This window comes from Magallana gigas, chromosome 2 (assembly GCF_963853765.1).
Source record: "Magallana gigas chromosome 2, xbMagGiga1.1, whole genome shotgun sequence".
Classification (NCBI taxonomy): domain Eukaryota; kingdom Metazoa; phylum Mollusca; class Bivalvia; order Ostreida; family Ostreidae; genus Magallana; species Magallana gigas.
The window spans coordinates 55,043,188-55,070,588 of NC_088854.1; the positions used below are offsets into that span (position 1 = coordinate 55,043,188).

Here is a 27,401-nt window from a genome sequence, read left to right on the forward strand (position 1 = left end):
AAAAAAAAACAACCTTAAATATAAAAATAGGCAAGTGTCAGTTTTTTTCAGTTTGATTTTTCTTGTTCTAGTAATTTAATAAATTGTACTTTAAATGTATCTTCATAGACTTACTTCATTTAAAAACTGTAAATCATTTTTTGAAGTTCTGTATATGTTTCAATAAACTTTTTAAACAAACAGTGGAGTCCTCATAGATCAATATTTATGATCAAAGAAATGGGTTATAATCTCGGCTGCCCCTTCAGATTCTTTGATCAGCAATAATATCCCTCTCGTAGGTGAAAGTGTGTATGTGACGTGTAAATATTGTCACAGCAGATCGCCTAGCCCTCGCTGGAAACATCGGGTCTATTTGTACAAGATCAACCTATAGAAATTACTCAGGGGTAATACACTGTTATCATCCTAGGAGACAAGAACGGTCGTCCTATACATTCCAGGGCCAAAGAACTCAAAAACAACACACTCCAAGTGTATATCCTAAACCTATACAAATCAGGAACTGCGTCAGAGTACAAAACCTGGAGTTTTAAATTCCTGATGGTGTATTTTCATGGTATCATGACCAACTTTACTTCCTTTGAGAACGTATTTAAATCAATCCGAGGATCAACAACTTAAGCATTAATCAATACCTATTGATTACAGATAGCTCCACCTAGTGGCCATTACGAGGCTCCTACATCTTGTTTTTCCCTACATCTTGCCATTTTTACAACTAAGGATACAAATAAACATTTGACTTGTGGCACCTGAAGTGTGCAGGTCTGTTATTGCAGAAGCCCCTGATTTCCTATAAATCATCACAACCCTGGCATGCAGTCTGCGCTCTAACATAGGATTGCAACAACTGTGTACATTGGTTCACAGCTGCTATAGATATCCCAGACTTTTAACGAGGCGGAGAGGAATGTCAGGAAAGGAACGGTGAACCAGTCAAGTGGAGTCTAAGCATTTCTACTGGGTTCATAAACTCCAGACTTCAGAGTAATGGCCACCAGAACACTAGCAGATATGATGCTGAATCAGATGATGCTAAGTACTGTAAGAGTACTAGTATAAAACCATTGAAAAAAAATACAGTTGCAGAATTCAATGTACCCCGGTGATAGGAAAAGGATTCAGTATTAGATTAATATCTCTCACCAGTAATAGGTGATTAATACAGAACAATAAAATGTTAATTAGTAAATAATGTTAATATCCAACTACCAAGTCAAAAGAAATCAGGGTCTTTGATGAATAAAGATTCTATATTGTCATTATCATGAAAGTCATAGACCAGTCTTTCAAATTGCATCATCAGAAATTCACAATATGCTTGTGCATAAACTAAGCAAACAACACAGATCACTCTAATTATAAAGAATGCAGTTACTAGGATTTGAACCCACAACCCACCTCATGTGAATGCTCTACCAAATGGTCTAGTGTGCATTCCAAATACTTTGTACCAAAGATATATTGGTTGATGCTCCTCTGTAATCTTTATTTCTTGATATTTCTGCAATACACATGGAAGATGGACATTCATTACAAGCAAACAAGGAGTTGCAAAAACTATAACAATTCAACTATCTGTATTTTAACCGATCCTATGTACTCAAACATTGTTCATGATTTATAAACAACCTTAAGACACATTTCTATAAGAAATCAATAGTGCCAGTAAATAGTCTGGAAGATTAATACAATAGAGCAATGTTATTAAATTGCGACAGCCTTGTCTGATTGTAGAAATTTCATCATGCACTGAAAATTATCAATACTGGAACATAATTCAAGGCAGTCTGGAACTAATAGTTACCAGTTGGTGGTTTGCTCTGAATGCATCACTGATATGTATAGAAAAAAATCATTAAAAAAAAAAAAACCCATGGGAGAGACCCTCGTTCCATCCTCTTTATCTTGGAAAATGAATTGTCAAACGTAATACCGGTGCTCTTATTGTTAATAATGAAATGCATTATAAATGAAGCAAAATTTTTGGCTGAAATTACCCATAATAGTAAAATTATTATTATGCATATAGTATTTACAAAACAAAATTCCATTGGCTACTTCAATTTCGAGGACTGTACTTAAAATGCTCACTCTACTATAGTACAAATCCTAAGGACATCCTAGTGTGTGCCGTTGCACAAAAGTGTGAACTTCCCTTCCACGTGCAACCTATATATATATATATATATATATATACTCCTCTTTTTTTCTTGAATTTTTGTTTTTTTACCACCTTGATAAAGAATCGGTACACTAAAGTCTTTTAACTAGTTTTTATTACACATACAGCACTGGCTGATAAAAATGACAATTAGGCATGCCGAGATCGCAGTCTCTCACAAACAAAAAGCTTTAAAACACACATTTCCAGGTGTTTTAAAAAGATTCACAAAAATAAAAGTTGTCTGGCGCTGGGCCAAAATTCCTTTACCCTCAAAATATGATACATCTATTTATCAATGAACTTTATCAATCCCTAAAGTGAAACACAAGAGTTTGCTCTGAATTAAAGTTTCTTACAGGTAACTTTGATCTAACAAGCAAAATACAAATGTACTGAAAAAATGTTCCTTCACAGAATGAAGAACAAAGGACAGAACATTTTGATTCATTTAAAAAAAAAAAAAAATACAACCTGAACATTTCAAATACCGCATTAATTTTTGCACGAGAAATAAAACGTAGTTAGCTGGACACTTTCCTGAGGTCTACAGACTTAAAATCAAACATTCAGTTTGTGGTCCAGAATTTAAGATATCGGTAGCCTAAATCTGTTTGTCACATCAAAAGCAACCAACTAAAACGGAGGATCCATGGAGTTATCCAATGGTTGAGTGGACTCACTTCTATACAGGCGGCAGTACTTTTACACCATATTTATACTCACAAATTTAAATTATAAAGTTACTCTACATCAAGACAGATCCTCTGATAAATACTACTGGAGACATATATAGGAAGGATTTTGCACATTTCTTTGTTTTATTTAATAATAATAAAAATATATCTGTATCAAAACAAACTGGCTGCAATTTCTAAACATGCAAAACATTACATCAATGGGATGATTTTTGATTGATTTTGGCAAATCAATTTTAAAATTAAAAAAAATTCACATGATTTGAACTTTTACATCATGACAAGAAGTTTTCTAAAATAGGAAAACCATAAAATATGCTACTATACATTCACTTAAACACTTATCAAATGTGTTTGCTAAATTTACTGTAAATTATAATATTCAGACAGGCAACTTGTTCTGCCAGTAATGCAAGACTCATTAATTTCTGGGAGCCTTTCACACATGAAACGTGACATTCCTGACATCACATGTACAACTTGTATGACCAAGAGGCGACTGCTATACAACCAAGCCTCAAACATACACACACATGTAAAAAAAAAAGTGATTTAAAGCTTAACACATGGTTTATTTACAAGTTGTAAAATATATTGACACACTGACATTTATACACAAGTAAAAAGATTCATAAACGGTATATAAATCAGTAAAAAGAAATATTGATAATAAATATATGTTTAAAAATAAAAGAAGAGAATATCAATTTAAATTAGTTATACCCAAAACTTTTGATGGTTCAATTCACAACCAAAGACCGAATCTCTAGCTTAATTTATACACAAGAACTTTTTTTTCCATTTCTAACAAACTGTTGGTTTTACACAAAATTTCCACTCTTTGGCACATAAAAAAAATATAGAAAAGGTGAAGCAGTTCTCAAATGTAGTTTTTTCGTTTGATAAAATACACATGAGACAAATTACACATGAACAACCTCTCATACTAAATTGGATGTGTATGTACCCTTATGGCAGTTAATGGTTTAGCACAATCACTCATGTAAAAAACTTCACATACTTCAATTTTACACCTGACAATTTACAAGAGCTGACATACTGGCATCTTTGGAAGGTGTACGCAACACTACACAAAAGTTTCATGTAATTTCAATTAATGTCTTTTGTTTGAAACGGTTGGTTGAATTGAGTTTGACGTGCTTGCCACCTAATAAAAATTTTTACACATTACTTTCCCGTTTGTTCGATCCACAAATTTTGGCATAGAATCTTTTCCATGAACTGAGTGTTTTGCCAGTCCAAATCCACACCCCTGAGGTAATGCCCACTATGACAGTCATTAAGTACTTGATCATAAACACATTGAAGTCGGGCCAAGGTTTGTCCCCCGACTGCAGCAGTTTAATTCCCTCCTCTGGAGGGGCTGTAGAGGATGCTAAACACTCTTTGGTAAACCAGTGTAACATCCAAGTGTCTCTAGATGCTTGTTCATAAAAGTAACATGCAATTACAATGGTAGCTGGCACAGTGTATAATACTGAGAAAATTCCAATACGGACCATTAATTTCTCCAGCTTGTCAGTTTTTGTTCCATCACTTTTCATGATGGTACGGATTTTAAAGAGTGAAACAAACCCAGCTAGTAAAAAGGAGGTTCCTAATAATAAATACACAACTAACGGAGCCAACACAAATCCTCTCAGAGCATCCACATCAAATATTCCAGTGAAACATATTCCACTTAGTGTATCTCCGTCCACTTGTCCCATGGCTAGAATGGCAATGGTTTTGATGGCCGGTACAGCCCATGCTGCAAGATGGAAGTACTGAGAGTTTGCCTCGATGGCCTCATGGCCCCACTTCATTCCGGCTGCCAGGAACCAGGTCAAGGTCAAAATGACCCACCAAATGGAGGAGGCCATGCTGAAGAAGTACATCATCATGAAGAGAATTGTACACCATTCTTTCTTAGTTCCTTGCGTAGTTATTGGCACCACTTCTGGTGTGTTTACGAATCTGTTGCACGCTGCAGCCTCTTTGTCCAGAGAAAATCCAATGACATAAGCAAGAGCAACCATGAAGTAACATCCAGACAAGAATATGATTGGACGCTCCGGGTAGCGAAATCTGGTCATGTCGACGAAAAAAGTCAAAACGGTGAAAAGCGTGGAAGCTAAACAAATACTAGACCACACACCAATCCAAAGCTTTGCAAAATGTCGCTCTTGCTCATTGAAATACATGTTCTCACAAGGTGCCCCACAATCCGAGTACACTGCTGATCCAACTTTTAATCTGTAGTCAAATCCCGGAAGAATTGAGTACTTTTTTGGACATGTTTTGTACGAGTTTGTGACCTGTGGCTTGTTATCATCATGATGGTTCTCAGCATTATATCCAGGTCTGTATTTATTATCCTCTGTTTCAGGAATGTAGCCAGGAAACTTATTATCATCATTGGGGTGGGGGGTAGAGTCCACAGGGTCAGTCCTGTTTTCTCCCACACACATTCCAGACTCAGGAAACTTCTCGCATTTCAAACTATCTGGCCACTCAAATCCAAATTTATTCATTAACGATTCACATCCATTTCTAGCTTCATTACACATAGACCGACACGGAGGAATTGCCTCCTCCAAAACGGTGCACACGGGAGCATACATAGTACACAGGAAAAACTTCAGTTTAGGGCTACACTGGACTTTCACAAGGGGGAAAAACTGATGAACCTCTAGTCCGGCGTCTTCTTGTTTTTGATGGTTTAAAAGATTTGGCATAATAGTCCAGTTATAAGGCAAGTCTTTGCATAATGGAATCGAAATCAGTTCACATTTTTCGTGAGATGGTGACATTCTTTGTCCATTTCCAATAACAATCACCAACACCTGGCACAAAACGAATACCAGGGCTGTTTTTAAAGCTGCCATGTCTAAAATATTTGTAAATATTCACTTCGTGAAGGCAATGTCCAGGTATAGAACACAATATGTCATGATCCTACAATAAACAAGACAAATATTAACCAACTGTGCATTTATAATAAAGTTATTCAACAGATCAAACGATTAACATTTATGAATTCAACTTACATTAGAAATAGACCTCGCCGAACATCTTCTGTCTTTGTGCGCTGAATTGAATTACATTTTGAAAGTTTCTAGATCGTTGACCTGGAATACTACACTCAAAACTGTGTGAATTGGGATCTAGAAACTTATGGATAGCTGAAGTTACAAGCGATCTCATTGGCTAAAAATGCTGTTACTTTTCACACCCTCTTCTGTATACTTGCAAGTCAAAGCGCGATAATTCAGGACATGCCACAGCAATCATTGAGAGATTAAATCTTGTTTATGTTGTCAAGAAGCAATAACTACTCAATTAAAATTGCCTCAATTACACGTTAATGAAATTACCACTATTGGACAATACCATTTTATTTAGTTGTCATTATATCCCCCTTTATTTAATCAGCAGGGAAATGAACATTTTAATGAAACATCAATTGTAAAATCATATTTAATATACAATGCATTTTATAATTAATCATCAACAATTCAGACAAGAAACAATTGTAAGTAATCTCTTCACTCACCATATCACAAAAGTTTAAATATATATTTTGGCAATAGAAATTTGTGACATTAATTTAATGTATTAAACATCCGGCCCCTAATTTCTTGGCAAAATATGTAAATTTTTTAAAATCTGTCTTTAAAGTATATATAATGGCGTCAATATTTTTTAGTCACTATATAGGCAATATTTAATGGAGGGTAAGTTTTGAAATTTGTGACAAAACTGGCTTGGTCCCTATGTTTGGGAGGGGACTGAAGCAGACCAATCCCCGGCCGGGCCCCATCAAATTGACATGACAAGCACTAAAACACTTTTCTCAAGTCAACTAAACTTCAAAATTCTAATAGCGGAGGGTGGGGGCAGCGGTCTATTTTATTTTGAAAACAGTTGTTTCATCCATGTTTCCACCTTCTATATTATTATTTACATCGATTAAAAAAGTGTTGTGGTCAATCTCTATAAAATTTTATTTTCCATCGATAGCCATAAGGGAAAAAAGGTCGGGTGACAAAAACAGTAGGGGGGGGGGACGTGCGTGTATTCAACGGAATTGACCTATTCATGTTCTAATATATACTTTAACTGTTGAGAGAGAGAGAGAGAGAGAGAGAGAGAGAGAGAGAGAGAGAGAGAGAGGGGGTGGTATATGTTGTGTTGTTTTGTTTTTTTAGATACAAGTAGTATCATGGCAAAAAGCACCCTGTCAACTACAAATTAACTACATCCACATTTATGCCATCGATCAAAATCTTTATGGGTTTTTTTATAGAGTCTGAGAATGTTTCGGCAATTTTTGTTTTTAGGAGTAAAATTATTTGAAATGCTAAATACATGTACCGATTTTCGTGGATTTTGTTGTTAAGTTGATCCACAAAATTTTAATGTTCATTGAAGTGTAATATTTTACAAACAAACTGTATATTATATAAGGGTCATTCTACAAATTGAGGCCCAAAGGAACTTTCCAAAAGTCAGATTTCATATGCCCTATTTTATTCATTTTTTCAGCGTTATATACTAAATCTAACTTAGAGGAAACCATTTCAACATTCAGCAGCAATGTTTAAAATATTTTATTGCTTATTTTTAGACTTACGTACATACATGAAAAAAAAATTGTCATTACCGCAACAGACGACAAATCGTCATAAAATATTGTTACAGTACAAAACCATTTTTTTCATAGTTTTGAACTTATAAATCCTAATAATATCTTAGCTTCATGATTATTTGAGTGAAATATTCGCACAATTTTTTTTGTACAGTGGTGTTAAATTTACGTTTTTAGAAAATGCAAAAAACCATTGGTCAATAAACCATTTTAGGAGTGCATATGATTATTTTACTTCCATTTTTCTAAGGTGTGCGATTTCAAAGACGCATGCATGTTGATTAAACTCTTTATTACATTTATAATTAGATTAATTGATAATTAATTGACCTATTTTGTCCTTGTTATGGTAATGACAATGCGTTGCGGGAGTGACAGTGTGTTCCGGTAAATAGTTTCGAGTTGTTTCGATCGAATATTTTCATAACTTTTCATGCCTTATGTTTTCCAAAAAACATTTGGAAACAGTCATGGCTTGAACAAAATTAATTTTTAAACAGGTAAATCATCAACATTTGAAAACAACTGTTAAAAAAACTGTGTATTACATGTAGGTTACTCTCGCCTACCCCCAGGACAGGACCCAAAGATAGGAGCTATTTGTAACAACCACTTACGCATAAAGCACTGTAATAGTGTTGCAAAATCCATGCACAAGACACCCTAAAGATGATTTTTGTCATTACAGTAACACTGATTTCATTACCGAAACGATTCGATTCAAGGGATTTGTTTCGGTAATGACCTTTTCGGTAATGACATTTTGAAATATTAAACAGAATATATAGGGCGCTACTTGCTAAAAGGGGTTAAATAATGTACAACACAATTCAAAATTTCTAAACAATTGCATTTTTCCTAGGTGATCGTACATTTATTGTAACAAGCATTCGGTAATGACACTGAATAAACATACGCTTGAAAGTAAGGCCATTTACAATGGAATATCTGCTCACTTGCCCACAGGAGAGCGTTACGCCTTGCATCGAAGATAGCGGTTTCTGAAACTTTTAATCACGTGTCTTCTTCTTTTGGATTATCTTTCTTGTCTCCTATATTTTGCAGTTTTATCTCCCCGTTTCGGTAATGACAAGAATATCAGGGACACCGTTTTACAAACAATGATTTATTAGAAAAAAGAATTTAGTAACCCGTATCTTTTTAAAATCAGCAATAAATATTTTATTACACCTTAGTAATCACGACAGGTTAAATTTTGACAGAAAATTAAGTTTTCACACATGCATATTCAAAATTACTAATTCGATTTTGTAGTTTAAGACATGGCGTTTCAAAGCAAGTCCATGATGTTAAGAAAATAGTTTACAAGTAATAATGCTTTCAGGGGTGTCCTTATGGTGTGTATGCATATTTATTATCTCCTTCTAAAATATTCCGTATTTATTTTTTCAATTTCATTAACCAGTTATTGCTCAACACATACTAAAATGGCGGGACACCATTTGGGCCTCTATTCGTAGAATGACCCATAAATAGTGCCTGTTTGGGAGGGTAACAGTTGAAATTGACACCCCGAGAAAACCATTGTCAACCGACGCGAAGCGGAGGTTGACAATGGTTTTCGAGGGGTGTCAATTTCAACTGTTATCCTCCCAAACAGGCACTATTTATTTTGTTATACTGAATGTCTTTTTTTAAATTTTTAAGAAAATTTTACTGCTTTTATATAGGAATAACGTGAATTCTACAGCGAACCGTACGCGCATAATTTTCGCGCATGTAACATTTTTTAATGTTACCCGTTGCCAAGTGCGTTGCTAACGCCGAGGGTAATAGTAAATATTATTAACTGCGTCTTAACCAATCAGATTTCAGTATTTAACATGAAAGTATAACAATCAAAAATATAAATAACATGTTATTTATGTCTCTGTTTCATATGATCATTCGCCATGGATATATTATGTATCATTAAAACTGATTTTCACGGCATTAATTCATTCATTCTTTATTTATCATTAACAATCCAGAAGACTGAAAGCATGCACAATCGCTGCACTTTAGTTTAGTTTTAAATAGGTGTTTGGTGTGGATATTTTCTTTGCGTCAGTCGTGTAATGTCAGTATTCAAGAAGCCGGGTATTTTATAGAAGAAATGTCATTTGCAGTCATGACTAAAGTCAGCACCTATTTTTGTTTTTGTTTTTACTTCATTGTGAAAAGTATGGGCTTGCTTTAGTCAGACTGTGTCATTTGTGGTTTAAAAACTTGGTGATTCAATGTTTAAACTAGTATCTTATCTTTCGACTTTTAAAAAAACTTCAGCTTTATTCTTCAAAAACCTGAATGATAAAGAATCATCTCGGACTCGAATTCCTCAGTTAAAAAAACCCTTAAAATGGATTTTGAATTCCTTTAAAATTATGTGCAGTCTAGAATAACGTGCATGCATGGTTTGCATAATTAAAAAAAAAACCGCGATCGAATATAAAAGAATCGACTTTAGTTTAGGAGGTATCGGGCACTTCTCGATTTCATTGTTGATTAGGAAACATCATATTATTGTCGCGATGTCATTATTGTACATTTTTTTAGTATTTCGAATTAAGAATAAAAACAGTAAAAAAATAGATGAAGTTAACAAAGTAACAAGTTTTGAAACATCGATAGAAAACAAGTTTTTGGCGAAAAATCCTTACATGTAATTTAGGTTGCAAATTTTTCAAAATTATCTTTAAAATATTGCAAATTTATAGAATATAAATTAACGGATCGATATCATGGATATTGAGGCGTCATAGCATATACTATCACGATGTTGTTTTACTCCTTATAAAATCTAAAAGGAGCTTCTAAAGTCTTCGCCCTGAAAATAGTGTGCTGGGGGTCTCTACGCGGCTTTTAACCCCCCGCCACTAAAGTTTTCGCCTTGAAAACACTTGGGTATTTAGAAAATTTGATTAAATCGAAAATTTAAAAAAGTGTATTAAACGAGAGAGAGAGAGAGAGAGAGAGAGAGAGAGAGAGAGAGAGAGAGAGAGAGAGAGAGAGAGAGAGAGAGAGAGAGATTTCTTTTAACTAGTTTTACCCAGTTCAGTAACTCTTCAAAGCGTGAAGATTCGATTCGTAAGGGAAAATGAAACTAAAGAAAGCGACTGCAAGTGCAACATTGAAATGTATTACTTTGAAGCTCCAAGAGGGATTTTATCCTTGAAGAACTTTGAGACTTATGCGACTCTGAGACTAAATTTTTTATCAAGAGTTCTAAAATGTAGGAACGACATAAATGAGTTCTTGGCCATTACCACTGACCCAGAAATTGTTGCTGCATCAGATATATTTTTAGAGGGATCGTGCAAGGACCTTATTTCACATTTTACATTAAGGTAAATATCGCAAGTCTTGTATAGTCCTTTCACTCCTTTTTCCTCTTTGTATCTTTAATCATGAGCATAATATTGAAGCCTTTTACGAAAATATGATAACCTGATAACGTTATTGTGTAAACAGTTAAAAGTAAAAGGGTGTTAATTTTAATATTGTGTCGAATTTAATGTTCTAGACTTCTGCTTGCCAGTGAATCAGGTGCCTGCAGTTTTCTTGTCCAAGCTGAAACCACACTGTTCCAGTTTAGACTTCAGTGCTTGAGTGACACAGAGCTATCCAGGTGAAGAGTTATTAAGAATGAGAACAATTTCTTTCAGGTCAAGATGATTTCCTCTGTCAGTTATATGGTTCATTTGAATTATGTAGTTGTGTACATATTTTTATTTAATTAGTTATCATTAATTTTATGACTATTTAAACCAAAATTGAACAAGTTTAACCAAATTTTTTTTTAAAATCCTTAAAGCCATACTCTACTTTGACATCTATAGTAAACGAATAACTTACAAAAACTGCAAATCTGATGCACATACAGTATTGAATCACGTACAATACATATTACGTAGTTGTGCTGTGAGCAATATGCCTGTCCACACTTTGCAAAAAGTGAATTGAATTGTTTCCCTCGTGGGATCAACCCAAAGGTAAAAAGACAACATTTGATCCTCATCTTTATGCTATGCTTCCAAATATTTTGACATCCTGTGATGAATTCTCTCAGTCATTGGTTTGAAATTTTCTTCAATTTATGGTTAACACCATCGTGGTGTAATAAAAAAACAAGATGAAATTGATTATTAATATCAATATTGGCCATGCTACATGTACCCAAGGGGGAGATAACTTTTGAAAAAGTGGATTCAAGCTTCCAACTATGGTTTTCTGGGCTGTTTGAAATACAAAATCAACATGTTGTTTCCTCTCTCAGTTTCTCTCACTTCTTATTTATGATAAAGTTGTCACAGCTAACCACATAACCAAGAAATTCTTAAGAGAGCAACACTTTTGTAGACATTTATTTCTATTTGTTAGTGATTGGTCATTATCTATATTATCTTATAAACATTGTTGATTACTTTTATGATACCTTTGGTATTTACATTTACTTACCAGACATTTCTGGATGTGAATTTTCACATTTTTATACACATGTATCGTAAGATAATGTCTCGTATTGTTATTTTTCATTTGGTAGATTCCTCTCCTTCACTGAAAAAAGACTCAATAAAATAAAGAAGTCAGGTAAAACATTATATGCAGAACACAGCTTAGTGAGTTACACACAGGACATTTTATACCGAGTGAAATCCTCCGACTTAAGCTGGAAGACAGTGGTAGCACAATGTCGAGAGAACCACAACCATTCCTTCTTCACTGTCCCTTTCACTGTGGTTCCTCATTTAGTGGCCAAGAGAATTGTAACTCTCCACAATGGCCTGGCATCTGTGCCCTATCAGTATCTACATGATGTGCTGAGACACTGCTTTGAGCTGAACCTGATTCATGGTGTACAGTATTGTAAATCATTGCAAGGAAACCTGGATAAACGCTGCAGAGTGCTCAAGCATAGACTAATGGTAAAAATTGATTTCTTTATGTCAGGTTGTTTTTATTTGGATATATTTTAAAATTTTTACTCAAGCTGCAAAGCTCATATATTTTATAGAATTATAAAAAAAATCATGCATACTAATGCTTATAGTGGATTTTTAATTTAATTAGTGTCAATGAATAAAACATCTGTGTGATAGAATTGAATCTGTGTGGGGAACATTTGGGTGGATTGACCAATCTCCAGTCTTTCAACCTATATTTCTCAGAGAGCTACTTTTCTGCAGCTTTCATTTTTCAAGATATTCAAATCAAACCAGGACTACTAATTATGCACCAGACTTTTCATTGTCAGTCTCTAAAATAAAGCTACTGCTATCTGTTACATATGGTGCTAAAACGACTCACTGCAATTCTTTGTAGCAAAAAGATTCTTCATAAAACAATTATAAATTTTATTTTGGAAAACATTTGTAATTAAGTGTGATAATAATAACTGTATACTATATAATGTTACTTTTAGATCATGCTGCAGAGCAAATTCAGGCTGCCTGATTTTCCCTCCACTACAGCAGTCTCCCCATTGAGCCAGCAAGACATTTTGTTGGAAAGTGGCTCCTTCCCTCCTTGTATGTCTGTGTTACTTCACAGTTTACAAACCAACCACCAGCTCCACCACCACTCCAGGGTATGTTAAGAATATCTCCTCTTTAACTGTCTGTCTGTCTGTCTGTCTGTAATCATCACAATATCTCTACAATTCATTCTGACCTTGCTCTGTGGAAGCCCTGTAGTGATCAGTCTATCTGTCCATTGAATATTACAGTAACTTGTTTTGAATATATTTTCTTTCTCCTTGGCCCAATCCAGCTCAAAATTCACCGATAAACTTAAAGGAGGGTAAAGGATGTACAGTGACCTTGAATGAAGTTTCTAGTTTAAGTGTCAAGGTGAAAACTTTAATCTCTGTGTAAAAACTTTGATTCTTTAGAGCATATTTTGTAGCTCGGAAGTCAAGTCTGTATAATCCGTGGCAATCTAATTAAAATTAGACTTGTTAAATCACTGTGACAAGGTCACTCTGAGGTGACCTTGGACTGAAAAAGTTGTTAGATCTTGTATAACATAAGAGAGAAGTGATTTTACAAGTCGAATTTAAATTAGATTGAATCCTGGGCAGTTTCCGCCCCCTGTCTCCATCTGGCTTATACCAATTACCAAAGAGTTTCTGTTGGTGAAGGTTTATGGCAAATGTCAAGGTCAAAGCCTATCTGTGTGTAAAATTCTCGCATGCTTTCTCTCGTAATGTCCTATTTGGTTCATACTTTTAAGCAAAGTGTATTGAAAAAGTGTATGCAGTGACCTTGAATTAGTTTTCAAGTCAAAGATTACAATGAAGCACTGTCATTTACTTACAAGTCACTCTCATGATTTCATCCAAACAAATTTTTCCAGATATGAGGTCCTTTGAATTTTGAGACTATCACAACCACAGAGTGATGTTTACCAGTAGTTCCTTAATCAAATGATACATCTTTGTAACCAATACATAAATTGCTATTTAATATTTTAAGGTTCAGCTGACATTGTTTTTAAAAGAGATCGGGATGCCTGTACAAGAAGCCCTTCAGTTCTGGAAGCACCAATACAGCATGGCACCCCATGGTGACCCTCGGAGTGGGTGTGGTCCCAAGTGGGTGGGGAAGGAGAGGCGGTACACCTACAGCATTCGCCACCTGTATGGCCTAGAGGGCTCCCAGGTCAACTACAGGGCTCATTGCTGTGCTTCACTTCAGGTTTGTCTAGATCGGTTTCAAATGGAGCAATTTGTTTGGAAAGTTGGACTTTAAGTAATACTTGTCCAAAATGATAGAGAACTATATTATTGATAAGGGTTAATATACATGTTAATAAAGTGCTGTTTATTGTAAAGAAGTTGTGTTTATTGCTGTCTTTTGTCACGCTGCAGGAGTTTATTCCACCATGTGGAAGCAACGGAGGCTGTCCTTTCAAGCATTTTGATGACGCAGCACTGGGACAGCTCCTACAGAGTGAGGATATCATGGACACAACAGACATCCTGGCACTAAGGGCTGAGAACCAGTTCTCTTGTGCTTGCTCTTTATATTTAAAGAGAAAAGCTATAAAACCATTGAAAAGTCAGGTAAATTTGTAGCTACCAAGATTTTTTCTGTAAACATTATTTAAAGATTTTACTTTAACTTATTGAATGAACATGAATGTGTGCAAAAGAAATTAGCATGTTTATTGAAAGGGTTCCTCATTTTTACACTGTGGTTCTAATATTATTTTGTGTTTTAATATTAAATGTTCATTTCTGATATCACAGAGTATGTGCACATGCAGTCCTACAAAGGAACCTAAAGCTAAGAAAGCAAGACTTGAAAATCATTCTCCTGGCATTCATAACCAGGAAAGGGATTCTTTCATCGGTCAGCGGGAGATGGAAGACAAGCATTGGTCTGGAGACCAGTCCGAGGTATTAGGGTCCAGAACGGGTCAGGGGTATTCCTTAACAAAAACTGTCAAACCTTTGATGAATTCAAAAAGAGCTGCAGACACTCAAACTATACAGAACTTAGGGGAGAGTCAGAGGAGGCTGGACATGGATACATCAAATCCTTGTGGAAATGTGGATATTCAGATTAGTGAAAAGTTTCAAACTGGTTGTGATGATATTGAGTGTAGACTAACTCAACCATTACTCTTGCCCAGTGAATCTTATGAAGATTCCGACAAAACTGTAATGTTTAAGAAATCGGACAGCATAAGTAGACTAGATAATGTGAAAAGAAAAGCAACAATTGACAAAAATTCATCGGATTGTTACTGTCATGACCTGTGTTTGTCTCAATTGACTGAAGAAAAGCAAGAATCGAATTTAACAGAGGACATTAAACCAATACTAAAACCATCAGAGTTTTATATTAGTTTTAAACATCTATGTAAAAATTTGAAAAGAGATAATGTCAAATAAAATACTTTTAGCTTTCAATGATGGTTTTGAAATCGGCTCATTTGCACTCAATTTACCCAATCCTTCTTTACAAAGTGAAAGTAATGACGTCACAGAAATGGAAGGTTGTCGCTTCTTGCACCGATCTCGATGTTTGTTAAGGTTTTCAATAAAGGCAGTGAAGGGATTTTCTCATTCTAATATCCGTAGTGCTTATGGTAAATATCTTGACAATATTTGACTTTTATTTGCAAATTTTTAAATTCGAGTTTACACGTGTCTTTGCTAAACTTTATCAGATTCACGAATGTTGCCCTTGTCAGGGGTTGAATAAGGACCTCTTGGTAATAGTAAGCACAAAGGTAGCAATGCCCTGTGTCCTTTATTAGTTTCATACTAAAGACTTTTTGAGTTATTTGGCATGTTTTCGTTTGCTCTTTGTTTTTGCATGATGATGATGATATCAGACAGACATTGATGGGCCCACGTGTGTTTGAAGCAGGCTGCAGAACTCGTACCCCGGTGCGTCGATTTACCCAAATGGAAAATGACTCAAATGAACCCAAATGGAAACTAATGGACCCAAATGGAAACAAATAGAAATTGAATGGCATAATTGAAGATTTTGATTATTAATTTCAATCATTATTTTAAATATAATGAGTTTTTTTAATTGAAAAATTTCAAAGAAAACATAAAAAAACAATTTCTGACCAAATGGAAAAAGAATGTGATAATGTAGCCTTATCAATTAGTTTCATGATTTAAATTTTTTTTTCGAATCTATTTATGGGATTGTTAGCCGTTATAAGTAGTGTAACGTTGCCCAGCTCTTGCCACATTGAGGCCATCCCAATAAGCGCCATAATTTTGAAATAAAAATATTTAAAGCCAAAAGAACAAATTGAAAAAAATAAACGTAAAAATTATAATTTCCGAGCAGAATAAGCAAAAAAAAGATTTTTATGTTTAGAAATAAAATATGTATTTTCAAATGATTAATGGTTACTTAGAATTTCATATCACCTTAAAGAAAATTTCAGCCCAAAAATTGATTTAGAAATCAAAAAGTAAATCAAAATTTGATGCATGGAAAATGAACCACATATTGTACATGTATAAGCAAACAAAAACCATCATATCAAAACATGCACTACATGATTGGTTTGAGCTACTATTTCAGTAAATGCACTTTAAGAAGAAACAACCGTACAGCACTGTATTTACAGCACCTAAATTATTCAACATGCATTACAAGTACCGGTATTTGCAATCTTACTAACTTATATATACATCTATAATTAGAAGACAACTGTATGGTACTTCATTTTCCAATATCGAAAACAAAATATTTGAATTATATTGTTATAATTAAAAAGGTATCTTGAAATGATTATATATCAACAGTTATATTAACAGTTATATTTAAATTCATATATGAATAAAAATTCATTAACAACACAAGAAAATTGTCGTTTTAGAATTCATATTTATTGATTCTTTATCGTATAATTGAAATTATTGAATAAAATCTTCAATTATGCCATTCAATTTCTATTTGTTTCCATTTGGGTTCATTTGGGTCATTTTATGCTCCATTTGGGTAAATGGACGCACTCCTCATACCCCGGAGATTTCTTACCCTTTATATAGAATTTTGTGTTCATTTTTATTTTATTATATATGTTTTCGCTCATCAAATAACAGGGGCTATCATATTTTGGGCTAAAAGTTATTTTAATTATGTATCAATTTTAAACAGGTTCAGTACAATCACTAGATTTAGCTACGTAGCTCGATATACATGCATAGCTTTATTTACCTAACTCAAACTGAAGTAGGTTTATTTAGCTACCTTTATGCAATTTTGCATTTTATGTAAAACAGACAAAAAGTCGCAAAGAACTGTCAACCTGTATTTGCATTGTTTAGTTTTATTAAAGCAACCCAGAGCAAAAAGAGTTAAAACATAATAATGATAATCTGTTTGGTTGCTTGAATTATAACAAAAGATGAAAAAGACCAAAGAATTCATAATTCCCCGACAGAATTAATGTTTGAAATTCCCATTTTTTAAAGTGCTTCAAAAATTAAAGAAGTATCAAAATTACATCACTGTACAATGTCAGTGTGGTCAGACAATAAACATATGCTGTCACCTCACAGAGATATACTTATTGCTTCATCTGCAAGACAACCAAAGAGTTGCAGATAGTTATTGAACCACTAAACTGCTCTGACAGCATTGCTTATGTTTCAACATTAAGAAGACAGACAAAATCTTGTGATAGTATATGTCTGGTTTTAGTGGCAAAAGAAATACATTATACATATTGTAGAATATTAAATATTTGTCAGTGTGGTGGCTCTATTTTAATAGATTTTGGGATTTCCTTTCAACAACAAATTTGTCAATGAGATGTTTTAATATTTGATCTTCATTCTTTAGTCTATGGTTGAAATAATTTCCTCTAAATCCAAAAAGAGAATTCGAACCAAAAGTGGCAATCCAAAAACATTGTGTTGTGAATGACATTAGAATTATCACTTCCTTGAAATTAAAGCTCTGGGAAGTAAATATGACGCACAGAAAAGGAGAATTTAATAAATTTTGAAACCATTTTTTTTTCAGGTCATAATATAAATTGCTTTACACCCCATCGACACCTTAGCCTGTTTTCCAATGCATCTTTTCACTGTCATGGAGTCCAAAGATCATTCACCTCATCTTCTTCTGATGGATCTAAGGACCCCCAGAATGGTAAAAATGGCAAGGAGATGAATATAAATCAGCAGATAGATCCAAAGGTGACCCAGGAAGCAAATGGAAACACATCTGGCTCTGGTGGTGATCCTGAGAAAAAGTTATCAGTATTTCAGCGGTTCAAACAAACCTACAAAGAACATGGTAAAGTGCTGATCATCGTCGAGGTTGTGACTTCCATATTCTGGTATGGACTCTTCTACTTCATCGTCACCTGGTAAGTTTTATCGTCAAGAAAAAAACTTTGCTTCAGTTCTTAATGAGAATGTCATCTATAATTGGTTATCTGAATCTCATAATTGTAAAAGTCATACAAAGGAGAACTATTCTGGAGAATATGTACTCCACTACATGGGTACCAGTTTTCACTCCACTACATGGGTACCAGTTTTCCACGAGAACTTAATTATGCCAGGGTTTCAAAAAAAAAAACTCGTGAAAAAAAATCCTTATTTTTTTGGTTTCTTCAAATTTGTTAAAAATGATTTTTAAAATAGACTTTAAAAGTATATACATGTAATTCAAAATTTTAAAAAGATGACTGATTAGATATTTTCAATCTGATTTCAGTGGTGTTGATGTTATAGCTCTGCTAGAGAAGATGGAACTCAGTGAAAAAATAATCCAACCATTCCGTTCCTCCAGCCTCGGGGACTTTGTCATCGCCTTCCTCCTCTACAAATTGATCTCCCCGATCCGCTACGCCGTGACGTTAGGCGGGACCGGCTACATCATCCGATGGATGAGGAGGCGAGGAAAATTACCCCCGGTGACACCTAGCACGCAACTCAGGACCCTGTATAAGGACAGCAGGGAGGAAATCAGGACTAAGAGTGTTAGTTTCAGGGAGAGGAGAAGGTCAAAGGTCAAGGCCAGAGGCAAGAAGAAGAGAGGACAGAAGCAGTAGATAGGGCAACATGTTCAATATTCTAGTGCCAAAATCAGATCTGTGATATAATGATGATCAGTGATTGTTTTGATTCATATCAATATTAACTCTGTGTTAAATTTGTACCAAAATGCTTAATTGAGAATTGTTTGCTCCGATGTTTAATTGTTGTGTGAAATTTTGTCACTTATTAAATGTTGTTTGATGATTAGAGTTTTGTATGAATGAATACATGTATAGTTGAAGTTTTAATCTAGTTTTGTTTTGAATATTCCAGGATGTAATATCATTTGTTCACCACTCCAGTGAAATGTGTTAAAAACTAATTTATTCCGGAAAATTGTCATCTATCAATAGATTAGATTGTTTTAATTATTTTATTTTATACAAAACATTCTAGTGTTTTTTAATTATTTTATTTTATACAAAACATTCAAGTGCTAAATCAGTCGACAATAATATTACAATTTTTAATTAGATTTACCAACATGAAATTGTACTGTTGAAGATGTTTTTATGTGGTGAATAAGAGTATTTCATCACAACCCTGTGGCGTATACCGGACTGAAGTGAATACCGCGATGTACCAATCGCGGGAAGGATTAACCAACCCCAGGAATGGCCGGGTTTAATGCTCCGTATTGCCTGTACTGTAACTCTTCTATAGAGAGGAGCCGTGTATGGGGCTTGCGGAAGTCGATTTCACATTTAACCATTAAATCTAAACACGTAACGTTCCTTGGTGTTTAAATCATTTTTGATTTATGATTTATGATATATATTTTAAAAATTTTAAGTTTTTTTCTCAGTACCAGTATTTTCCCCCGTAAATACGACATTCAACACTGGTTAAGTAATTTTAAAATGTTTTTCCATTGAACTTGATTCCCTTAGGGTTTGAAGTAGAGTTGTAAAACCCGTTAATTGTGGGCAAAAAAAAAATACCTCGAAGGTTGGAGAGACGTCCTTTACAAAATTTAGATTATTGATAATCAAAATTTGTACATGAGAACTAATTTTGATTCTCAATAATCTAAATTTTTTAAAGGATAGAGCCATCCATTCATTGGTACATGTAGTACCCAAAGTTAAGCCTTAGACACAATACGTCGTACGTGCTTTTACGGGTAGTCTACGGGCAGATTTTAATGAAAATCTTGAGAGACGCGCAAGTGCATCTTACGATATTGGAAGGACGTACGCTTTACGTAAGCACGCAGGTATGTACAGTACAATAATCACCACGGTTTCCTTGCAAGATCTGAAAACGTACGCTGTACTTGGCTTCACTCAGGGAACCCGTAAGATGACCGTTCGATTTGAATTGCTCGGATGACATACGGCGATCTCACTTGTCCCATGCGTTACACGTACGTTGACTGCAAGTCGCTTGTGCACACTAACAACATATAAATTGAACGCACAGGAAACGTACGTCACACTTACGCCATGCGTACACGAATTGATCGTGGTGCGTGCGAATCGGCCATGAACAAGATTTTTTATATTAAAATAATGATTATGAAAAAAAAAATCCACCTAAGGACAAGAGAATCGACAGTTTTACCATTCATCAAAATAAAATCAAAGATTCTAGTAACCCTCTTCTAAAACTAAAAAAAAAACCAAATATGTTCTTTTTGACCGAATAAAAAAAAGAAGGCAGATAAGAAAAAACAGGACAAAAAGAAACTAAATATTGAAGTAGATTGTAGAGAGAAGGCAAAATATTTCCCGAACACTTTGACTTGCAAGAGTGCTCAGATAGATTCATATAGATTTTCGGAGTAAGAAGAAGAAAAATGATAATTACGCGCACGACGATATTTTTAACACAGACTATACAAAACACTTCAACACATCCTACTGAAGAAAGTTGTTGTTTTGGTGAGTATGATGCATGTAATATTAATTTTCCTTTGTAAACAGAATATTTCTCTAATTTGAAAATATTAATTATCATCTCACGTGACCTTTAAAACTTTATAAAACTTTTTCATAATTGTATCAAATCAGAATGCCAAAAAGGAATTCGTAGACTTTGATTTTTAAATTAATTATATTGTTAAGTTCAACAAATAGTTCAAACAGTTAATGGAGAAATACTTATAAAGAAAAAACCCTCAAGTTTCTACTTATGTATTTGGATACGAGTTAATCGCTTCCCTGTTCACCAAAATTCAGATTTGAATAGACCAAAAAGTAGTTAACACTAAATCGTCACCATGTTCCTTCTCTGTTCATCCCCCATTTAAAAATAGATGTGCATTACATGAATGATTTGTTCATTTTAGATTTAGAACATTGGCTTTGTTTTGACTGAGCCTATAGCGCGCGTCTCCGGACGTTTTCGTGTAGTTCATATATTTTATATAGGCACCCTGATTACACAAAGTTGTTTTTAAAGATGTGTAGTGATTTTTACATAAAATTAAAATCTCGAATATACATATTTTTGTCTGTATTTTGTGTATGTGAAACTTTCACCCCCCCCCCCCCCCCAAAAAAAAAAAACCTCGCACACAGTCCACACTTTGACTCTCTGTATAGTTTTTCCTATGCAGTGCTCAAATTGATATTTTGATCCACCACAGTAAAGGTTAAAGAAAAATTACACATGGAACGATTAATCAGACCTGGACTTCCTCCTGCTCGAGTTGACATTCGCGGTGACAACTAGTGCGATGACATGTATGAGGGGGCGTGTCGCCACAGTATTTACGTGTATTAATAATATAAGAAATATATACAAATATGCATAAAAAGTTAATATATTGATCCGATGACATGGAATTCTAAATTAAGATATTACGGGAAATTGGTTTGGTCGGGATAGCACTGACTATATGTACAATAACAGACTGAGTCATTGATATGTAAACACGCACATTTAAATATCCACTTTGGATATCATCCCTATTTCTGTGTGCTTATATCAGTGTCTCGTGTCTTATTGCTGTGGGATACTTTGAACATTTAGCGTGATCTACCACAACTTGTACAGCATCGGACACTTCCACCGACAGGGAATCAAGGATACCGGAACTTGTTACAAAGACAGAATCCGATCTTTGGAGGAACCGTTTTGTGAGAAGGGGGCGTTCCCCAGACTGGTTCATCAGATCACTGTTATGGGGAGGAAAACAGCTCGGTTCTTCACCGTCTCAATAATCATCTAATTGTTTACCTGTCTTAATCAAGGATAAACTAGTATATCAGGTAATTAAAATAACAATTATCTTAACTGTACTTTTGTTTGAGTTAATGATCAGCTGTTATACGACTTGGACAAATGTGTATGTACACGTTTTAATATTGATAAACCACTATGTACAAGGCGTGAGTCTATGTTATTTATATGGTCACTCTCTGTTCGTCACCATACCCCCAGGGATCTCAGAAAAGAGGGTCGCCAAAGAGTTTCTTCCTGTTCTGTCAGGTGAAGGACATTATTATAAATATGGATTTATTGGTCGGCTGATAAGGTGCATCACAAAATGCCTGCACTGTCAGAAACATGTCTAATTTTAACAGGCACGTAGCATCGTTTTTGAAAGTGGGGGGGCCAGACCCATCCAAAAAATCTTGACAAGCAAAAAAAAAAAGAAAAAGAAAAAAATTAATTTAAAGTTTCCAAAAATCTTCAAAATCCTAATCCGTGGGGGGGGGGGGGGGGGGGGGGTACCTTCCATTTGACTACTCATTTCCTAATTTTCATATCAATTTTTTAGTAACTTCCAAAAAAGTGGGGGGGCCAACTCCATTATAATTCATTTTTTAATATGTAAATTTTAAAAAATTTGTTGCTGCGAGAAAAAGTGGGGGGGCCAGGCCCCCCCTGGCCCCCCCTGATGCTACGTGCCTGTTTAATCTTTATTAATTTTTCGGCGCACTTATGCAGGAAGTAGCCTCTTATTCTGATGTTTATGTGGCCCTTGGAACAATATGTTTATGCAAAACAGTAATGTGACTTTGCCATCCTTTTCAGCTTATATCATGGCATAGTAGCACAAACTATTTCCTCCGATTTAGTTCCCCCTTGATATCTGAAGATACTCACAACTGATATAATTCATTCAGTATTGGTTCTCACACCTCATAAAAGTCGCGAAAAATTTCCTGCATTTACATTTTTTACCTTCCTTCTTGTTTGTTTTATTTTCCCATTTTTTGGCTGTTTTCTTTGTACATAGGAATAGAAATTCTCCTGTTAATTTACAAACGTTAACCCCTTAAACTTCACACACATTGAACTTACAATAGTTACTTGGTAGGAAATATGATTACCATTCTCTCGTACTAAGGATACCACCATTTGTTTTCTTACAGATTCAACTCGAGTTTATTTGCTATGAGCTCAGCCAAACGACCAAACGGTCGCGCTTCCGGTCCTCCAGTAGGTGGCGCGCGGAATGGTCCGGAAGGAAAGTCCAAGCAGATCAAACTAGTTCTTCTGGGGGAATCCGGAGTAGGAAAAAGTAGTATAGCCTTAAGATTTGTGCGAGGGGAGTTCAACGAGAATGGAGAAGCTACAATTGGAGGTATTTTGATAAGTCTGGAGCACATTTAGTGAAAGGGGGACGCTGTAAAGAGAATTCTCGATAACATATACCTTTTGTTGTAAGACATTAAGATCGATGTTTAACAGAGTTATTCACATCTATCTATAAGACAATATAGTGCTTGGAGAATATACGTATGATCGTGTACAGTTATTCTTTTTTATTTCAGCTGCATATTTGACAAAAACGATAAACGTACAGAACTCTACCGCCATTAAATTTGATATCTGGGACACGGCGGGACAGGAGAGGTACCACAGTCTGGCACCGATGTATTACCGGGGGGCCCCGGCCGCCGTGGTCGTCTATGACATCACCAGTCAGGTGAGAGAGAGAGAGAGAGAGAGAGAGAGAGAGAGAGAGAGAGAGAGAGAGAGAGAGAGAGAGAGAGAGTGGAGTGAAAATTTTAACAAATTCAACATTCGATATGCATTTTTTTACTAAGTTTTTAACTCTAAGTGTGTCACATTTTAATGAATGATATATATTCTAAATCAGTTCACAAATACCTTTCCTGAAAGTATTATTGCACAATTTTTTTTTCATTCCTTCCTCCTAGTTCATTTTTGATTGATTAGCTATGGTATTTTCTTTTCGTATCTTTTATCAAATCTTTAGTTTGATCAAGGAACATGTATATAAGGCATGCTTGTTTTGTGCTCTACATTATATCGTTATCTATGATACTGCTTTTGGAATAACGCGATTGGACGTTTTTCTTTTTTGTTTAACGACACATGCTTTTGTTTGCTCTCTCAAAAAGCCACTGGCTTCTTTAATCTCTTAAGGCGGTTGACCTCATCTAGCATGCTGCTCACATTTCACTCTTGTTCTTTCTAGACTTCCTTCTCGCGTGCTCAAGCTTGGGTTAAGGAACTTACTCAGCAAGCTAACTCTCAGATCGTCATTGCTTTAGTCGGCAATAAGGCCGACATGGCCAGCGAGGGCAGGGTTATACCTACAGAGGTAAGACTCCATTGTTTACGTCTTACAGGTGTCCTTTAAGGAGGCACAACGGTGGACAAGGGAGATAATCGACTTTGGAGGCTCGTGTAGTTACATTATTCTGCTGGGGAATAAGTCAGACCTATCTAATGACTTGAGAGCGGTGCCCTACGAGGTATGACTCTATACTTCCCCTCGGAAGCTAGTGTCGCGATCCTTTGCCGAGACCCGGGTATGATGCATGATGCCACTTTACAGTCAAGCATGTTCGAGTGGTGAAGCGTCATAATTGGCCTTAGATTCAACGTGAAATATTTTTACATATAAGGCAATGCATTGGTTGTTAAAAAGTTTCGATAATGAAAAAGAAAACTCGCTCATAAATTTATTCAAACGTTATCAGGTATCGTCTATCTATATACTATCCTTATTTTTCAGGACGGCAAGGAGTTTGCCAGTAATAATGGACTAATGTTTACGGAGGTTTCCGCTAAAACAGGAATGAATGTAGACGATGTCTTCACTAATTTAGGTCAGTATATACACTGTACTGTACAGCTCAATATACACACAAACAATACTTATTTACAAATACATACATACACACTTTAACCAGTTAATGCAAATGGTACATGAACCTGTACCGAAAAGTTAAAAATAACGAATTAATTAGCTTCAGATCGAACTGTCCCAAAGTTCCCTATTTACTTACACATAATACCAAACTAAATAGTTCTCATTTGAATTGTTTCAACTGACCTCACTATATGTAAATACAATTCAATTAAGATAATAATATTATTGATATGGTGAAAATGGCGGGCGGGCGGGCGGCTACAAAAAGGGTACCCCTATTGTACGGATAAATCTTCCTGCAGTTATCATAATAGGAAGTTGTTTTTTTGCAGATCGATTGTACATATATCAGAGATGTGCATATTACTTGGATTTTTATTTTTTTTGATAATTTTATTAAAAATTAAAAAAAAAATACTATCAGTTGAACTATTTTTTTAATTTTTTGGCAAAATAATACATGTGTCATGTTGTAAATTTTGAATTTACTGGATGGTGTAAATACAAAACTTACAACATGACATTGACACATGTATATTACGCCTTTTTATCTCTGTAGGTAGTGTTTATCAAATCAGGGTTGACAAATGGATTATGGATACTGTTCACACTAGAGGAAACCCGGTTTTCTGTCACATTGACAGCTTTTCTCGTTTTCTTTATTGAGTGATGTACAGGATGCTATCAGACCCAGATATACTACCCATAATTAAATCAATACAATACAGTAGAAAGGGTTATGTATCGTTATATGGCATTGTCATAAGATGGCGTGTTTCTTCTAGTCTTGGTACTCTCTATGGAGCAGTCGCAGTGATCCTTACATCATCAGAAACCGCACACGCTTACTGACCGTGGGCCAAGTAGCCCATTTTCCTTATTCGCATTTATAATTCATTTCCTATTTCGACTGGATTCTTCAGTCAGCTTATAAAAACCGAAACAAATCACCTGTATTCGAACACCTTTTTATACACTTCAGGCAGTGCAGTTGAGTGCCACATCTCTCTAACGAATTTTAGCGAGCGCTCGCGAGCGGCCTCTGCTGAACAGACGTTCTGGGTGGCCGCTCTTTATGCTTCTCAAGAAAAAAATATGGGGAGGGGGTCCCTCTAGATCCGCGCATGATGAAAATAACGAATAAATATAAACTTAATGACACCAAGAAAAGATCCACGCGTTGGTCCACAGTTACCATGCTAGAAGTTATCATATTTGACATTGGCTGGGGGATCGGGGGGGGGGGGGGTTAACTGATACACTATAAAATTACAGTTTATTAAATAACTAGATTTTTTTTTCAAAGGAATGTATATGAAGGTTATGTTGTTCCCATTACAGCCGCCAAAATAGCTGCTCAGTCTTCCCCCGAATCGAATTCTACCACCGTCCGACCCACGAACGTGGAGAGGACAGAGAAAGGGGGGTGTGCCTGTTGAAGGGGAGACCAGCAACACGTGATATTGTGAACAAAGGATTATAAACCGGCATTGATCGATTTGTGATAATCAAACTCTGACACTCGTTAAATGTGCAGGGGAGCTTCTGCATGTTCCATTCACCTTGAACACGTGAAATTAATCTTACTTCAGTTACTTGTAAGAATACTGACTTCCTTTACCTGTGATATAATAATGCAAATGTCACCTTGTGTTTTGTGTATATGTATGATAAAACGAGAAAATAGATTCTAGTTTTTATAAGTTTATCAAGTTCATGAAATAGCAGTGTTTGATAACAGGTTTTAATGCTGAATAGGTAAATTACATGTACGTTGACCTCTAGTACATATAGATCTATTTCATACTGGCAGAGAAAAGATTATCTTTATCAAGATTGAAAGTTCTTTTTCCCTCACTCCATTTGATACTTTATTCATATAATGTTCTCAGTGCCAAATACATCGGGATCAGTGAGGTTTTTTTTATCATTTCTCTTTGAAAAAGCTGTCAGGGCGGCGAAATCAAAAGAAAACGTAGTGGTTGTTTATTTACATGCACATTCATAAGTAAAGGATTTGTAGGAAATTTATTTTAAGTTTATTAACAAATGCAATGATGTTTGACTTGTAATTAAAACTGAGTATTTGGTTTAACTGTTATTGATTTGTATAAACTTTACAGAGAATGGTGCACTCTAATGTTCTTCCATTTTTGATCGTCACTTTACATGTACATGTATATATTGAAATTAACTGAGCCGTGTTTGTTTCCAAAAGACATGTGTATGATAGCAATTTATGATTGTACAGTAAATAAAACAGACGGAGAAAA

At 35.1% G+C, this 27,401-nt stretch overlaps 4 protein-coding genes across 5 annotated transcripts; 3 read left to right on the plus strand and 1 right to left on the minus strand.

The window, feature by feature from the left end:
* Window positions 1-2,264: 2,264 nt before the first annotated feature.
* On the minus strand, window positions 2,265-6,062 carry LOC105325013 (frizzled-7-A). The gene is made up of 2 exons (XM_011424340.4): window positions 5,916-6,062; window positions 2,265-5,823 (listed from the first exon to the last, which is right to left on the minus strand). The coding sequence occupies exon 2, from the start codon at window positions 5,751-5,753 to the stop codon at window positions 4,047-4,049; it is 1,707 nt and encodes a 568-aa protein (XP_011422642.2). The 5' UTR covers window positions 5,754-5,823; window positions 5,916-6,062; the 3' UTR covers window positions 2,265-4,046.
* A 4,519-nt stretch (window positions 6,063-10,581) lies between these two features.
* On the plus strand, window positions 10,582-18,241 carry LOC105325014 (uncharacterized). The gene is made up of 8 exons (XM_011424341.4): window positions 10,582-10,863; window positions 11,040-11,144; window positions 12,060-12,441; window positions 12,939-13,103; window positions 13,990-14,211; window positions 14,385-14,579; window positions 14,766-15,610; window positions 18,025-18,241. Exons 1-7 carry the CDS (start codon window positions 10,652-10,654, stop codon window positions 15,411-15,413), a joined length of 1,929 nt encoding a protein of 642 aa, XP_011422643.3. The 5' UTR covers window positions 10,582-10,651; the 3' UTR covers window positions 15,414-15,610; window positions 18,025-18,241.
* On the plus strand, window positions 18,171-19,063 carry LOC105325015 (protein FAM210A). Its single transcript, XM_020065811.3, has 2 exons — window positions 18,171-18,373; window positions 18,727-19,063. Exons 1-2 carry the CDS (start codon window positions 18,171-18,173, stop codon window positions 19,061-19,063), a joined length of 540 nt encoding a protein of 179 aa, XP_019921370.3.
* A 2,747-nt stretch (window positions 19,064-21,810) lies between these two features.
* Window positions 21,811-27,218, plus strand: LOC105325016 (ras-related protein Rab5). Of its 2 annotated transcripts, none has more exons than XM_011424345.4 (6): window positions 21,811-22,264; window positions 23,375-23,586; window positions 23,777-23,931; window positions 24,448-24,573; window positions 24,991-25,084; window positions 26,470-27,218. In XM_011424345.4, exons 2-6 carry the CDS (start codon window positions 23,397-23,399, stop codon window positions 26,565-26,567), a joined length of 663 nt encoding a protein of 220 aa, XP_011422647.1. In that variant the 5' UTR covers window positions 21,811-22,264; window positions 23,375-23,396; the 3' UTR covers window positions 26,568-27,218. The 2 variants fall into 2 exon arrangements, with proteins under 2 accessions (XP_011422647.1, XP_011422646.1); XM_011424344.4 differs by lacking the exon at window positions 24,448-24,573 and adding an exon at window positions 24,602-24,727.
* Window positions 27,219-27,401: the final 183 nt, after the last annotated feature.

Coding starts and splice junctions, on each gene's coding strand:
- LOC105325013 (XM_011424340.4), bottom strand. CDS start 5,753: ATGGCAGCTTTAAAAACAGCCCTGGTATTCGTTTTGTGCCAGGTGTTG.
- LOC105325014 (XM_011424341.4), top strand. CDS start 10,652: ATGTATTACTTTGAAGCTCCAAGAGGGATTTTATCCTTGAAGAACTTT. Junction 14,212..14,384: donor ATTGCTGTGCTTCACTTCAG/GTTTGTCTAGAT, acceptor GTCACGCTGCAG/GAGTTTATTCCACCATGTGG. Junction 14,580..14,765: donor TAAAACCATTGAAAAGTCAG/GTAAATTTGTAG, acceptor CTGATATCACAG/AGTATGTGCACATGCAGTCC.
- LOC105325015 (XM_020065811.3), top strand. CDS start 18,171: ATGAATATAAATCAGCAGATAGATCCAAAGGTGACCCAGGAAGCAAAT. Junction 18,374..18,726: donor TTCTACTTCATCGTCACCTG/GTAAGTTTTATC, acceptor ATCTGATTTCAG/TGGTGTTGATGTTATAGCTC.
- LOC105325016 (XM_011424345.4), top strand. CDS start 23,397: ATGAGCTCAGCCAAACGACCAAACGGTCGCGCTTCCGGTCCTCCAGTA. Junction 23,587..23,776: donor TGGAGAAGCTACAATTGGAG/GTATTTTGATAA, acceptor TTTTTATTTCAG/CTGCATATTTGACAAAAACG. Junction 25,085..26,469: donor CGATGTCTTCACTAATTTAG/GTCAGTATATAC, acceptor TTCCCATTACAG/CCGCCAAAATAGCTGCTCAG.